Source organism: Cynoglossus semilaevis, chromosome 8 (assembly GCF_000523025.1).
Source record: "Cynoglossus semilaevis isolate Cse_v1.0 chromosome 8, Cse_v1.0, whole genome shotgun sequence".
In the NCBI taxonomy this organism is placed as follows: Eukaryota; Metazoa; Chordata; class Actinopteri; order Pleuronectiformes; family Cynoglossidae; genus Cynoglossus; species Cynoglossus semilaevis.
In genome coordinates, this window is record NC_024314.1 from 19,105,129 (window position 1) to 19,120,227 (window position 15,099).

Consider the following 15,099-nt stretch of genomic DNA (forward strand, 5'->3'; position numbering starts at 1 on the left):
GAACATTTTCTCTACCGACATTCTTCACACTTGTTGATTTTAGTGTCAGCACCAGTGCAATATTTCTAGTGTGGAATGTATATAAAAAAAAAAAAAAAAAAAAAGAAAAATTCAGCAGACACTTGCGTCATGTAGCATATGGTGAGCTGGTGGCATCAGTAATTGGTTAAAAGTGGGGCGCACCCACACACACACACACACACACACACATAGTCTGGACAGAATTTTGCTTTAAACAGAAATCTCAGAACCATATGAGTCACTCTAAGTAACAATGGAATAATTTACAGGACAATGGGAGCCACTCCGCTGCACTGCTTCACCATTTCTGCTCTGGCACAATACGAAGCAGCCAAATGTCAATGGAGTTGCTGCTTTTATGCTCGCTCACATCTTCAATTGAAAAAAATTAATCTAAATCGACCCACTGTCGTCCTAGAAACAGCACTTTTGCGACGTCAATCAGATATGAGTCTGTGGTGACTGTTTCACAGACAATAGCAGAGTTTTTGGGTGACAGGCTTCATGTGTTGTTACAAAAGAATAACTTTATGTTTAAATGCAATTTTAGGGTAAATAAGAGCTACATTTAAAAATGGCCAGTCTGAAAAACACATAAAAGTAAATGCTAGGTAAATTACTTACTACGGGTGAGTCAAAAAATACACCATGGCAGAAAACTTATTTTTAAACTCAATTATTTATAAAACGTAACCAAAACTGCCACAAAAACACCAGAAGAAAGCTCCATGTTGGGAGTGTAACAGGGAAAAGATAGCAGACTATAGGAAACTTTTCTACGGGATAGCCAGGATTGCTAACACAATATAGAGCTTAAAAAAAGAAAAGGTGTATAAATATAGATAGAGAACACAATGTCCAAATCATTGGACCTGTTTCTTTAGAGATCAATGGTCAAAAAGGGTTGGACGTGTTTTTTCATTAAGGGTTCATTTGGGCGTGACATGCTATAAATCATTTTTCATCCTCCAATTACTCTTGAAAGCAGGTGTCTTTGTACCTTGGCAGAATCCTCTTGTGACGGGGAACTTGCCAGGATCTTGATCAGTGATTCTACTGAAAACTTTGGGTCTGAACTAAATAAATTAAAAAACATTCAGTTTTACATTAGCAAAAGTTTTTCCCTTTCCTTCCTCCCTCTCTCGCCTCCCTTTCCTCAGGCTGTGTTTTGCTCAAGTTCCCTGCTACGATGTACTCACTGACCCGAGAACTCCATCCTTAAACAAAAACAGGAATTTAATTTGCTGCAGCTATTCTGGGCAGGGTTAAGACAACAATGTCAGAGTGAGGCCTAAGTCTACCATGACTGTAAGTCCCCCCAGAGATATGACTGCAGTTAATCATTTAAATAACATAATAGTAGATTATTCATGTAAAAATATTTGTCCATTCAATATTATTCTTCCTACATGACATTGGTGTTTGTTGTCTGTTCTCCAGCTGAAGGATGTTTAACTGGGACAGTCAATGATTGTTAAAAATCACTTTGCGCTCACATGTTTTATACAAACATTACCCTCCAAAAAAAAAAAAAGTCTGGACAGAGGTAGAGTGAAGCAGAAATCCTTTGCAGGTGCTTGAAGTTTGACTAAAACATTGCTAACAAGAATTAGCCTAAAATGGCAACAAAAAAAACGTAGATAAAGTAAGCCAAGAAGACTTGTTAATAACAAACAGACAGACAAAGCTGCAACACCAAAAACTAAAAAGTCAGCACTTTGCATTGAAGTATTAGGACAATTGTTAGTTCAAAATAAGGCAGTGAGTAGCAGTAAGTTTAAGATGTGCTAAGTGCTAAGATAAAAATGTCTCCAATTTCACCTAAAGCTAGTTCAGTATTCCATAACACTCAATAACACTAACAACAAAATAAAATATTTGACACAAACCAATACAAATGTTACCTAATATAGAACGTTAGCCAAAAATATCCAAAGAAGCTAACAACATAAAGAGTTAAATAATAATGTCTCAGATGGGCAAAAATGGTTTCAAAATTTGTTGAAATTAGCTTTTTTTTTTTTTTCTGCACCGGCAAAAAACTTTGCTGAAAGTAGGTGAGTCCCATTGAGAGAACAGACGCTTTTTCTAGCCTACGAGAGCAACAATCAGCAGATTACTGTATATTAGAAGACCAGAAGGCCTGACCCAGATTTTACTCCAACATATACAGGCACGCTGTATTAGTTTACAGTATATAAAGCCTACATATGCCGTACAGTACCTAAAGTGTTACCACGAAGCATGAAGAACACAAGTACACACCAAGAGCACACAGGTGTTTACGTTTTAATTTCTAATGCCAACAAAAGGACCACAGTCCGAGACCTTTGAGCTGGACCCCTGTTAACCTCTTAGCCACAGACCCAGCCTCCGAGCATACTGACGGGTTAGTTTGGTGGTTGGGTTTTACTTTTGTTCAGCTTATTTTTCTTGTGTATTTACAGCCTGTACGTCTAGATACGTCTTTATTTTCCCCATCTGTCACCGTTGCCTTCATGAATTTATGCCTTCCAGTTACATCATATTGATGTTTTCTCTGTTTACTGTAAATTAGATTACGTGTTCTTCTACGAAACCCTCTGGGTGAGTGTCATTATTGCTACCATGACTTATATGTCCACTTACAACAAAGCCAAAACACTGTCGAGTTCTACTAGCAGTCGCTCCGCTGACTAAATAAAATAACATTTTCAACAGAAACCTTTCTGTCCTGTAACATATCTTTCAGTTGCATTTGGGTCACTTTATTTTAAAGGTAACTCTGCCAAACGTTGGCTTACTTCAATCCCTTTTTCAGAAAACGGATCATTTTAGGCAGAGTATCAACAGACGTAAACACACACCCGTTCAACCCCGTGTAAATTCCACACTGGACTGTGAGTCCAGTTTTCCTGCCCTGACCTCAGACACATTTTCATTTTATAGATTCTCTTTACAGCAGTGAGGTCATTATTTGCTCTGTGAGGCCACAAAGGTTTGACTAAGCTCTTGGGTTTTTAACTGAGAGAAGCTGGGGTTTGACAATGTAATAAATGTAAAAAAAATAATGATGTGAGCGACTATTTAAGGTAGAAAAAAGGGAAGTAGTGTTTCAAACCAACAAGAGAGGATGTGTTATTTTTAGTCTGAAACAGGTGCAGGTGTAATACAAATCCACCCCCATCTCATCCTCACCTCTCATCCCTGTCTTTCACACCTCAGCTCCCGCACATTACGTCACATCCAGCAGGAAATGAGATGCCGCTGCTTAGGTTGTAAAAAGGATCTTCACTTCTTCTCCTGGCAGTTTGACTTCAATTGGATGAGCCTCTTTCCTGTCATTCAGCATTTATGTGGACCGTCTCTCATTGTGTCACGGTCCTCAGGAAATCGGTTTGGCTGCAGACACAAACAAAAACAAAACACTCAAACCACTGGTTGTCTTTTACTGCTCATCAGTGTCCAGCAAAACAAGACGCTCACATACGTTGGGCTTTTCTTCCAAATATGTATGGTTTTAAGCTGCCACTCTGTGGCTAGAGAGAGGTACTGCATCTCGGTTTCATTGAACTGTTGCTATCACCAATGTGACGCTTGTATTATACTTTATAAATACAAAAAAAGTTACCTTAAGTTTATGTAACTTAGGATAATTAAATATTTTAGATATATTGTATATCTTAAAACATTTTGTTCTTCTATAAAAACATCATGTTTTGGAGCTGGAATTTAAGAATAAATTACTATTTATTTCAAAACAATATATAAAGGTCACATACTCTCCTCCATACGAAAAGTGAAACTTATTTGCAAAAATTCTAAAACTGTTTGCACTTTAACCTTCAAGTTATAACTATGTCCAAGACCAAACAATATTATTTTATTTTGAATGTGGCTGATTATTATTAAAGCATTATATAAAATTGAACAAAATGTAATTTGTAGGAAATTAAAATTAATTAAAAAAATGCTTAATAAAATAAGGATAGCAAGGTAAGGAATGACAGAGCATCTCTGACTTAAGTCATGTAGTTCACAAGTGGAGGTAAAAAAATGCTTAATAAAATAGGGTTAGCAAGGTAAAGAATGACAGAGCATCTCTGACTTCCTTAAGTCATGTAGTTCACAAGTGGAGGTCATTTTGTTTAAGTTATTACCTTTGACTCCTTTTCCTAAAATTGCCCTTCTTTCCCACAATTGATGCTCCGAATTCCTCTGAGGTGGAGGGTAAGTGCGAGAATTCTCTTCCAGATAAAGGCATTTGAGGACCGTTAACTGTGGCTCATCCAGAGTGTGTGTGTGAAAATCCTCCATGGAGAGGAGCATCAACTGGAACTGGAACCTGCAGTAGTTCCAGCGTGTGGTTCAAAGGTTGCCCCAGTTTCCTTTGGGTCCACGCAGAGAGGAAGGTGGAGGGTCACACGGATAACACTGACAAATGAAGCTTTGACACAGAAGAAAACCATTTATTGTTATGACAGGTGAGTGCAGCTCTCATTAATCAAACTCATCCAACACATGTGGTTTTATCAGAATGATGTCTGAAGTATTTGGACTAGGATGTTTGAGTGCTTTAGATAATTTCTAATGTTTATATGTATTATAAACATACACAACATACCTAGGATGTTTGAGTGCTTACCCTTTAGATAATTTCTAATGTATATATGTATTATAAACATACACAACATACAAAAATGTAACTGAAATTACAAAAAAAAAGAAAAAAAAGAAAAAAAGTGATTCTGTTTTTACATGTTCTCTAAATGATTTTCCCATGTCCCTCAGAGAACATGGAACTCCTGAGAGTCATACTCCTGCTCATCACAGTTCCTGGACATTCATATATACTGCAACCAAGTGAGTGTCACTCAAGTACATTTTATACCCCATTAACCGGGTCACTTAAATAACTCAAGCACAGTTATATGTAATTATTTTAAAAAGCCACATAGTCGTAGTCACTTTTTTAACCTATTAAATAATTTTCACTCCGAGAAGATCTTTCTTCTAAATGTGTTTTCTTTCTGTTCCACAGAAGCAGCTGTTGCACATAGAGAGCTTCAGTTTGGGAAAGTTGTTGAAGAAGATATGAATTTCCAAAGAAGTGACAGAATGAATACGCCGCGTCATGATGAAGAGAAAGAGGAAAGAGAGAGCAGGCTAGTTGCAGGAATTCATCTTTTTGAGAAGATTAGAGAAGATGGACATGAATTCACTTTTGAAAACAGAGAGTTGACTGATCATGCAGAGCTTCATGGCTCAGTAGACAAAATGAAACGCATTCAAATGCCTAAAGGACCTCTGTTAAGAACTTCCTTTGCCCAAGTGAGGAAAGAGTCAGAACAAGCAGCAACTATACAAATTATCAGCAGGTCTCCAAATCATTCCTACACCACAGTGACTCCTCATTTATTTCCTCCTGCAGTCACCACTCCCAGCCAAACAGAGTCCACACTGGTTCCTGGCAGAAGGTCAGCTTTGTTGCTGGAAGATCTCCTAATTGAGGTGACACAGCGCCCTCAACTCAGACTACTGCAGTTTTTACAGAGGGAGATGAACACAGTCCATGAAACACAAGAAATAAATACCAACGTTCCACCGAAAGAAGCCACCCAAAAACCACAAGACGGACAGTTTATATCCAAAAATTTGAGCAACACAGAGCCAAACCCACCAGCAGAATCAAATGAAACCATATCCACAACCACTCCATGGCTTGAGTTTACCCATAATCTAAACAAGACGCAGCTCACCAACCAGGCCGAAACCCTGACAATGGTGGAAGCCGAATCCAAACTCAAAGTGAAGCAAAAAAAACCCTCTCCTACACAACCACAACTGACCAAACGTGCAGGCAGACCACAGCTGAAAACGGACACAACACCTGCAATAAGGCCAATGAAAATCAACAGTGTTGGTAAAAATAAGGCTACGGTTAAACAGTTGGAGGAGAAGAGAAGAAAAAAGGAAAATAAAACCCAAAAGACACCACAGAAAAAGAAGCAGGAAACAAGGCCAACACACTTTCCTTATTTTATGGACAACTACTGTCCACCTGAGTGCGCCTGCTACGGCCGGTAAGGAAAATATAATTAAAAAACCTCATCAATGGTCAGATATTCCAAATAAAACTGTATTTAACGTTTAGTCGTGGTTAAAGTTAACATATTTAGTGTACAGACATACAGCACTGACTTATGGGTCAGTGGTCTGATTTGGGGTGTGTCTACTTTGATTGAAATTTGACTCTCATTCCCGTCCACTGGACATCAGATTAGTATAATTAGTAATTGATTTTTACATGTTGTCTTGCCCTTCAATATTACTGAAGAGGTTGTAATGTACCTTAATGTCATCTAGAAAAAAAACCAATGGGAAACAATTAGTGAAACTTCTGGTTAGTGGCTGCAGAGGGCGCTGTCGTTTTTCCTTTTTTAAGTTTTCACCGCATGCACTACATGGACATATTTATCTGGTGCATATCTAACATTCCCCCTTAATTAGAACGCACAATTCTTAATGGAGTATTTACATTTGAGCATAGCTAAGAGTTAGCTTAAAATTAAAATAACAATAAAAGAAGAAGGTGAAAAAAAGAAAAAGGTGATACGAACATAAACATACAATATATATATTGTCATAGTAACAGAAACATGCCATTTAGACAGATAAAGTATTATGGCAATATACAGTAAGCTATATAGTAGTTAGCTTTTCTGTAGCTAAAAGAAAAGATAACTACATATATATGGTTAGGTTTAGTAGCTACATTCTGATGGTCAAGTAATATTTACTAATGATACATATCAATTTTATCAAGATCAAAAGTTCATCAAGAATCAAAGGTTAGCTGGAATCAAAAATCAATAAAAATAATAATATTTAACAAATTAAACATTCAAAGATCATTCAAATTTACTACCCAAATGGTGACATCCCCCAAACATTTTCTCTTTTTTTTTTATAAATGATTCAGCAGAGCAGTTTAACATTGGAGTAAATCTTCTGTTTTTCAGAGTGGTTCAGTGCTCAGACAAAGGTGTGGACAAAGTTCCGTACGGCATTCCCTACAACTCTCGCTACATTCTCCTCATGAACAACCACATCAATAGCATTCAGCTGGATCTTCTTCGTGAATACGCTTCCATGGAGTTCCTAGTGTTAAGCAACAACCTTCTCACCAACGGTGCCATAGAAGGAGCCTTTGACGGTGTCCCAGCTCTAAAACGTCTCTACTTGGACAAGAACATATTGGAAAGCATTCCAACAGACCTTCCTGTCTCTCTGGAGGAGCTTCGTCTGGATGATAACCAACTTCATGTGATGTCTGAGGCAGCCTGGGATCGATGTCCAGGACTCTTGGTTTTGAGTCTCAGCAACAACAGTCTAGGGAACGGTTCAGAGTCTCTTCCTGAAGGGATGCTCTCACCACTTTGTAACCTTCGCACCCTGAACCTCAATCACAACCTGCTGACCATGGTTCCTTTACGTTTGCCTGTGTCAATCAAGGAGCTCTACCTCAAAGGGAACCGCATTGAGAAATTTCGTGTTGGGGCTTTCAATGGGATTTCAGAGCTACTGGTGTTAGATCTTAGTGAAAACAGGCTCACCAACAAAGGTCTTCTCAAGGACTCCTTCCTCAATGTAACCCACCTGGAAAGCCTAAACCTGGAAGGCAACAAACTGAAGCAGGTGCCCCAACACCTCCCCTCCTCATTAAAAACTCTCAATTTAGAAGGAAACCTTATAGTCTCAATTAGGAAGTCAGCATTCAACACACTGAAGAACTTGGAGCATCTTGGCCTGGCTAAGAACAAAATCACTAGAGTTGCAATAGGTGCTTTTAAAAGTCTGCACGTCCTGCACCAGTTAGACCTTTGCCACAACACTTTGCTTCAGGTGCCCAGACAGTTGCCACATGATCTACACTCCGTAGCATTGACACACAATAAGATTCAATCGGTTCCCCGTGATGCTTTTTGCTGGGGTGGTAAAAGTCTGAGTCCGAGCAGCCTCGTACAGGTACAACTGGAACATAATTTGATTGATATGGGGAAACTGGATACACAGGCTTTTAGGTGTTTAAGGGGGTTTCAGGTGGTACACTTCTAATGAACTGATGAAAATTAAAGACATTTTCAGTGGCCTCATAAAACAACAGTACAAGCTTCTGTCAATAAAGAATATTTATTGAAAAATTAAATTAAGTTCTGAGTACTATTTCAAGGCTAACATGATCCCCTCAATGTAAAAAAAAGCTCACTTCTCCCAAACTTACTACTAATTATATTTAACTATTGCTATACTTTTTGCTTGTTCAGGTATTTCTAGACAAACCTTGTTTATCATAATTTGCATTTGTTGGAACTCTTGAAAAGAATAATTTAAACGTATAGACGTAATACTGTTGTTCTCTATTTATCCACTAGATGGTAGTAGTTTATAAGCAAGACGGTTTAAGGGCGTGTCAAATGAGATCTCAAGACGTTGAATTTGACTCATTTCCAGTCAGCAAATACTGAGTTTGTGGCAAATGAAATGCATATGTTTCAGGAAGTTTATCTAGTGGTTAAATGAGTGCTGTGTGTATTTATGGCTTGACACCAGTCTGCAAATGAAGAAATGTGAGCAGCACATCATCAATCATAGCACATCGTTAGCTGTTATCTTTTAGTAGTTTTTGACATCATTTGTGGATGAAACACATATGAGGAAGCGATTTGATGAGGAAATGTCAATAGGAAAGAGAGAGAGATAAGGAGGGGGAAAAAGCATGAGCCCTCGTGGAGGTGTTTAGCGCTTTTTTTTTCTTATTTAGTCCCCCCCCTCCCCCCCAAGTCTTTTTCTCCAGTTTAATAAGTTCACTCAGCGACGTGGCACTGCACCCATAAGAACTAGGAAAGGAGAGCTGAGCAGAGCAAAGCAGGAGGAGGAGGGGGTGAGAGGGAGTGCCAGGGAGAGGAGGAGAAAGGGAGGAGGAAGGGGGATTTGAAGAAGATGAAAAAAATAAGGGGAGGGAGGGTTTAAAGGATGGATCCAGGCTCCACCGCTGGCTCCATGCATGTCCAGAAGGGAAAAGCCTCGGCTGGGCAAAGGGAGCTCACCAGCACCTCCCTACGGTCCAGCAGGACCCTGACTCTTTATCGTAGCACCAGAAATCCACCTTGATCCCCAAGAACCCCCAATTTTACGTCTCTTTTTACTTTCACAATCTCTTTCTATCACTAACAACTAGATTGTCCTTGCACCGAGACTGTGTGTTAAACTGCACTGAACCCAAGTTGAAGACTTGTTTCCACAAAAGTCAAATGAACTGCTCCTTTGATAGAGTCTAGAGCCAAGTAGTTTGGCAGATGGTTGAATATATTCCTGTTCCTTTCTGTTTCCTGTTGCCGGACACTAACCAGCACTGAAGTTAATACCAATTGCAGTACCTGTAGCAGTAGAAGTATTAGTAGTGGTAGAAACTTTTTGTGATATATCTGCTCATCTTTTTTTTTTTTTACATTGTGACAAAATACGAGGGAATACAAAAGTCAGGACAAAACGTATAGCATCATTAATCAAATACCATTTGAAAACAGCTCTCATTAGTATCACAAAGTACTTTCCAAGACTATCTATGAAGTTCTCTGAGGTGTATAGAACACAGAATACTGTCCAAATGTGAACACTCTTGGCAATGCGTGCACATCCAATAAGTGCGGAAGAATGTGAGCACAGTTAGGAGAAAAAAGAAAGCAGGAGGTTGAAGAAAAAACAGAGAAGAAACAGGATATTAAACCACACCCTGTGTGTGAGCATTTGAGCCAGACAGACAGACCAAGAGACACAGTTGTGGTTCTGTTCAGTCCTCAGTCCAATGCTATATATTTGTCCCAAAGAAGCTCCTGAAGTCGGAACATGTTATTGTTCATGTCAATTCTCCATAAAAATCCAACAGCTTGTAAACTGCAATTTTAAGTTGAATATTAAAAGTTTCACAAGCTGAAGTAAGAATTTTATTGAGAGCAGTTGTGATGTGATTCAGTGGGAGCCATGATTGATAGGCTGCAATTTGTGGCCATGACTTTTCACAGCAAGAAAGTGTAAGAGACAGACACCTCAAAAAAGCATTGCATCATTAAGATGAGTTTTTTTTTCTCTGAATCTACAATGAAAACTTCTTCTCTACTCTGCCTTCTCAATTCCAACCACCACGTCACACTAACGGTTCAAATGATTATCTAAGTCCAAGATCTGGACTTCAGATTTACCAGAACCATCTCTGATTCCTAAAATCTATCAAAGTTGGCTACAAAGGGGTTAAAGTGCTTGGAATCAGAGTGGAGCTGCTATTGCAGGTCCGGGAGGGAGGTGGCGCTTGAGTTAGCCGAGACAGGCAAGGGTGAGACTGAAGAGAGAGGGGAGAAGGAGGAGGGGATAGAGAGAGAAACCATGGGAGCCAGAGGGACCTCTAGACACACACATACATATGGTCCATCATCTGTTTCTGGTCTGAAGACACACATACACAGCCGCCCACGCACATACACAAACACACACATATATGGAGGCACGTGCCACAGCATAAAATCCTAAACCATGCAAACAGGTCACACATGTGCAGGAATAAAAGGAAAGATATGCACTGTCAAATTTTTACACTCTCATATTTCTTGAATACTTAAAAGAATATTTCTTAACACACACTTACTTTGATTTGCACATATGCACTGAGCTCCACCAGGGGGCCTGTGAGTGACCTTTAGAAAGAATAAGCAAAGAGTTAGATTTCAGTTCAGGTTATAGAAATGAGGGTAAGTCACAAAGTTCCAAGACAAACTGGAAAAGTCTTTGTATACACAAATTTAGTTAGTTAAAGTTAGTTTGGTGTTGGTGTTTCCATCAAAGAATTCCTTTTTTGTGGAATTCTCACCAGGTCATAACCTGCTTCTTAGTCTTGTCTAAGCACTGAAATCCATTTCCTCTGTTTCAGTCCCACTATTGTTCTACATGTGGGATTATTTACACCAGTGTTTGCTGAACATTTTTTTTATGGTCCAAAATTAAAATTGGATAGAACCGGCGATGTGTTTCATGCCCCTTGTTCTCCCAATACTCTATGAAAATCATAATTTTTAAACATCTACATGGGAACCAAACTGTAAATGCAGTTTTTTGTAAAACCAAACATTACTTTTTATACAGTAAAACCAGCCATTTTGATGTTCCATCTGTGGAACGTAACCCAGCATTTGAGAAACACTGTAATAAACTACATAAACCTTATTTTTAGGCGGACACTGTAAAGGAAACTTGATAGCATTACAGTACAAGTAATTAAAGTAGAAATAAATCTTGCGCCAGTGTCATATAGAGACGTCCACAGATTACACACTATAAAATTTTAAAGCAGTAAAATATTCAACCTCTATCCGCTGAATTCATGAGGGTTAAATGCCCCCATTTTTAAACTCTTAGTGGTCAGTTTCATGTTGGACCTGCTCCCATATCACCAGTGCTTATTTATTCACGCACAAATTAGATCTTGCCTAAAAATTCCCATCTTAAATTTCTTCTTCTTCGCTGTGCTGCATCTTGGGCCTGTATTTAACTTACCCAGTCATTTGCTGCTGCCTCATTAAAACTGTGCCGCAGCAGCTCTCTCTGTTGGAACAATCCGCAAAATTAAAACACCTATCGCTCTATACAACCTCAGGAATGAGCTGATGATCAGTTTCTTCGGCAGTACAAGCCTATAAGATGCTTCTTTCCAAGAGTTGGTCTGAATTTAAAAGAAAACTAAATTTGATCAGGAATTCTCTGAATTACAAGTTTACTCTGACAGACTTCCTTTTTTCCCCCTTCTGTTCTAAACTGATCTTCCCTGATCTCTGAGTCAAAGGGTAATCTTGTTCAGTGACTTCCTGAAAATTCCTGGCTGTTCGCAGGCAGACCAGTGAAACTCTAAAGAAACCCTAAGGCTTTCAGGTGTCCTCCTAAACAAACAAGTCAAAACCAGAGACAGACTTTATAGCAGGCTTGTCCAAAGTCTGGCCCAGGGAAAGTCATGGAACAGGGAAACACATTACTATTTAACATGTATTTTGTACACTTGTTAAATAGGTTTCACTTGTACTGACAATTTGTATTTTATTTTAATTACTATATTGTAAATGTCTCACATTTAGCTACATTACTATTCCCAGAACTTTTTTCTTTTTCTTAGTCTAGTTTTAATATGTCTACATTTTAATATATCTATGTAAATACTTTTTAAGTGGTTTTTGAATTAACCATTGTCTTTTTGTTTTTTAACCTTTCCCATAGTTCCCTTTTAGCTTTTTCTCCAACAATAAAACTCCACAGTTAAAATGTGGTTGTTATATAGCTTTTTAAGATACTTAAGTAACATTGGACCAATGTTTAGCTGTCTCATAGGCTTTTAGCCACCTTTAGTATATCTTTAATTGTGTACCTTTCAGAATATTGTCTTAATTGTTGTATATAATGTTGTCTATGTTTTTGTATGTGTAGTACAGTATGTTTATCTATGCATTTGCAAACAATATATTTTAGCTAAACAAAGAAAAGGGGCAAATAGTACGTTTAATAAAAAACAATAAAAATGTTATGCTATGCTATGCTTCAATAACCTCCTCCTATTTGTGCTATATTTTAGCTATTGTGATGGCTTAAATTCTGGGCTATCGTTGGGGTTCTTTTTTATTATTATTTTAGGTAGGTTGGAAAGTTTTGCTTATGTTGTTCATCTTTTCACTAATTCATATTTCTTTTTAGTTTTAGGCTAATAACTTTGCTTACCTTGAGCTTCGGGAGTTGACATCTCACATCCTGTCAAGCGTCACTCAAAAAAAAAGAAAAAAAAGAAAAGCCCGCCAAGCTACATGCTGTTTGAACAGCTCTATAAAACGTACGTTGGAAAAAATGTTTTATGACGTGGATTTCGCGGGGCTGACTTGTTACTTAGAGCAAGACGTTGATTCATGTTTTGTTACACTTGTTAACGTAATTAAAATGAAGTAACAACCTGCCGCAGTTAGCTTCCAAACCTGGATACAGCTGAAGTTAATGAGGTAATTATAAATGTCAGGTACCGCAGGTCCGATAACGTGTCCTCTCCGATCATTTCAAATGCACATCGGGGACGTGGTGCAGGTGAGTATGATTTAACCTATTAAAATTTGATTTTAATATCCGCCGGTTTCAATGTGTAGTAAATTTAGACGGGTTAAAAGAAAAACCGGTCGGTTATTTCCTGTAAATATGGCGGAGCGCAGTTCTAGCTCAGCTAACTTTGCTAGTCTAGACGAGTCCTGTTAAAATGTTAGCTAATATTAGTTGATTGGATTTAAGTATCTGGAAAAGGGGTTGAAAAGGGGCATTTACTTGCTTATAAATCATTTTATTTAACTCATAAAAAAAACTTTGTTTTTGTAACCACTATTGAGAAGTAATTTAAGTTTTATTTCTTTTTTTTTTTAACTCGTGGCTGTGTTTATTTTCTTCCTCACCGTCAGATTTTACCAGGCACCAAATAACGTACTCCAGGTGATTATAAGAAGCATTCCCTATGGGGTTTTTTTTCTTTCTGCTTCTTGTGCTAATATTACCCTCGCACTACACATAGTCAAGGTTTAGACTAGGTAGAAATAAGAAAAACTGGGTCACAGTAATAACAAAACGCTGTTCCAGTGGCAGAAAGGAACACAATGAGCTATTTAAATAAATAATAATACAGGAATTTTTTTTTTTCACTTTTCCCTGTTTCCTGACGTTGACAACTGGAACACAAAGTTTTCCATGAGAAGCTGCAGACATTACCTAAGCAATCGTTCCCCTCAGTGTCAGGTTTTTTTTCTTACTGTTGTTTTTTGCCAATGTGCAAAAACTGGAAAACCCAGCAGTGTAATTAAAAGGGACGTGAAAAAAAGAACACAGAGATCTCTCTGTCTGACGTCAGCAGCAGCATCAGGACGTGAAGCCCTACTTCCTGTTTGGCCTTTAATTTGACAGCCATAAAAATGAATTAGTCTCAGTTGCAGTAGCAGTGGCCACTTATTTCTGTGGTCACAGCAGGTACTGCACAGCTTTAATTTGAAATGTAAGGGAATGTCAGGGGAAGTACGTGGGTGCGCTGCTAAAAGTGGGGTCCAAACACCAAGGGTATCTTACCCACACACACACAGAGTGCAAGTGGGTATTTATGAACGGATTCTTTATTTTCACTTGTGCTTTTCTGTGTGATGATGATTTTCGATTCAAATGAACCAAGGTTTATTTTACTTTTGGTCTTCCTTTAACTACAAGTGCTTTTAGCTAACAGCTAATCTGTTACCTAACCACTAGCATATTTGCTATAATATATTATTGGCTTGAAAGGCTGTGATTAAGACCAATGCTTACTTCTCATTTGCACTAATTATGTTGGTTAAGTTGAATGAATGTCTAAGAAAACTAAAAATGATTTGGAGATGAATGGAGATAGAGCAACTTCATAACACAACAATGTTTGAAACAGTCAATCTGAATTAATCGCGTTCACTACACGTGTGCTGTTGTACAGCTGCAGCTTTGTCACCTGGTTTCCAGATTCTCTATACCTGGCACCAACATTAACCTCATCCATCTGTTTTTTGAAAAATGCAAATGTTTAAATAGAAATGGTTTAAAGTGGTCAGTTTTTGGAAGCTGATAAATCAGAAGTTCGGAATTTCACTTTTATTGACTTTTGTGAGTGTGTATCTCAGTGCTGTGGGGAAATAAAACCAATGTGAACTTTATAAAATTCCCATTCCTAACCACCACTTCAGTGTGCTGCCCAGTAACTGACACTGCAGACCCATTAACTCAGAAACACTGATTACTACTGAAACCCCCGTTATAAACACACTGATTTGCTTATAAAAGGCAATGATAAAATATAACTGCAGTGCACCAGTTGGACCACCCTAGTACACGTGATAGTTTGATATTGAAATATTTGACACATCAGTTTCCTCCTCGCCAACTCCTTCTGTCTGGAAACCGTTTTAAATAAAAGTCTAAGGAGTTGGAGTAATGTTGCTGCCAAATGTTGCTTTGCTCCCG

The 15,099-nt window shown here is 38.2% G+C and overlaps 1 protein-coding gene and 1 long non-coding RNA gene across 4 annotated transcripts in view; one reads left to right on the plus strand and one right to left on the minus strand.

Annotated features, from left to right (window-relative positions):
• Positions 1-13,003, minus strand: part of LOC112487338 (uncharacterized) — a 55,186-nt gene extending 42,183 nt beyond the window's left edge. For all 3 annotated transcript variants that reach the window (XR_003050355.1, XR_003050354.1, XR_003050353.1), the window contains exons 1-4: positions 12,814-13,003; positions 10,703-10,751; positions 4,161-4,447; positions 3,199-3,402 (exon numbers count right to left, since the gene is read on the minus strand). This is a non-coding gene — a long non-coding RNA (uncharacterized LOC112487338). The remainder of the gene's footprint in view (positions 1-3,198; positions 3,403-4,160; positions 4,448-10,702; positions 10,752-12,813) is intronic.
• Positions 5,103-8,738, plus strand: LOC103382679 (extracellular matrix protein 2-like). Its single transcript, XM_017034024.2, has 2 exons — positions 5,103-6,083; positions 7,023-8,738. The coding sequence occupies exons 1-2, from the start codon at positions 5,119-5,121 to the stop codon at positions 8,116-8,118; spliced, it is 2,061 nt and encodes a 686-aa protein (XP_016889513.2). The 5' UTR covers positions 5,103-5,118; the 3' UTR covers positions 8,119-8,738.
• Positions 13,004-15,099: the final 2,096 nt, after the last annotated feature.

Bases quoted from the DNA above. Each gene is read 5' to 3' on its own strand.
- LOC103382679 (XM_017034024.2), top strand. From the start codon at position 5,119: ATGAATACGCCGCGTCATGATGAAGAGAAAGAGGAAAGAGAGAGCAGG. The intron at 6,084-7,022 runs GTAAGGAAAATA...TCTGTTTTTCAG, and splicing joins GAGTGCGCCTGCTACGGCCG to AGTGGTTCAGTGCTCAGACA.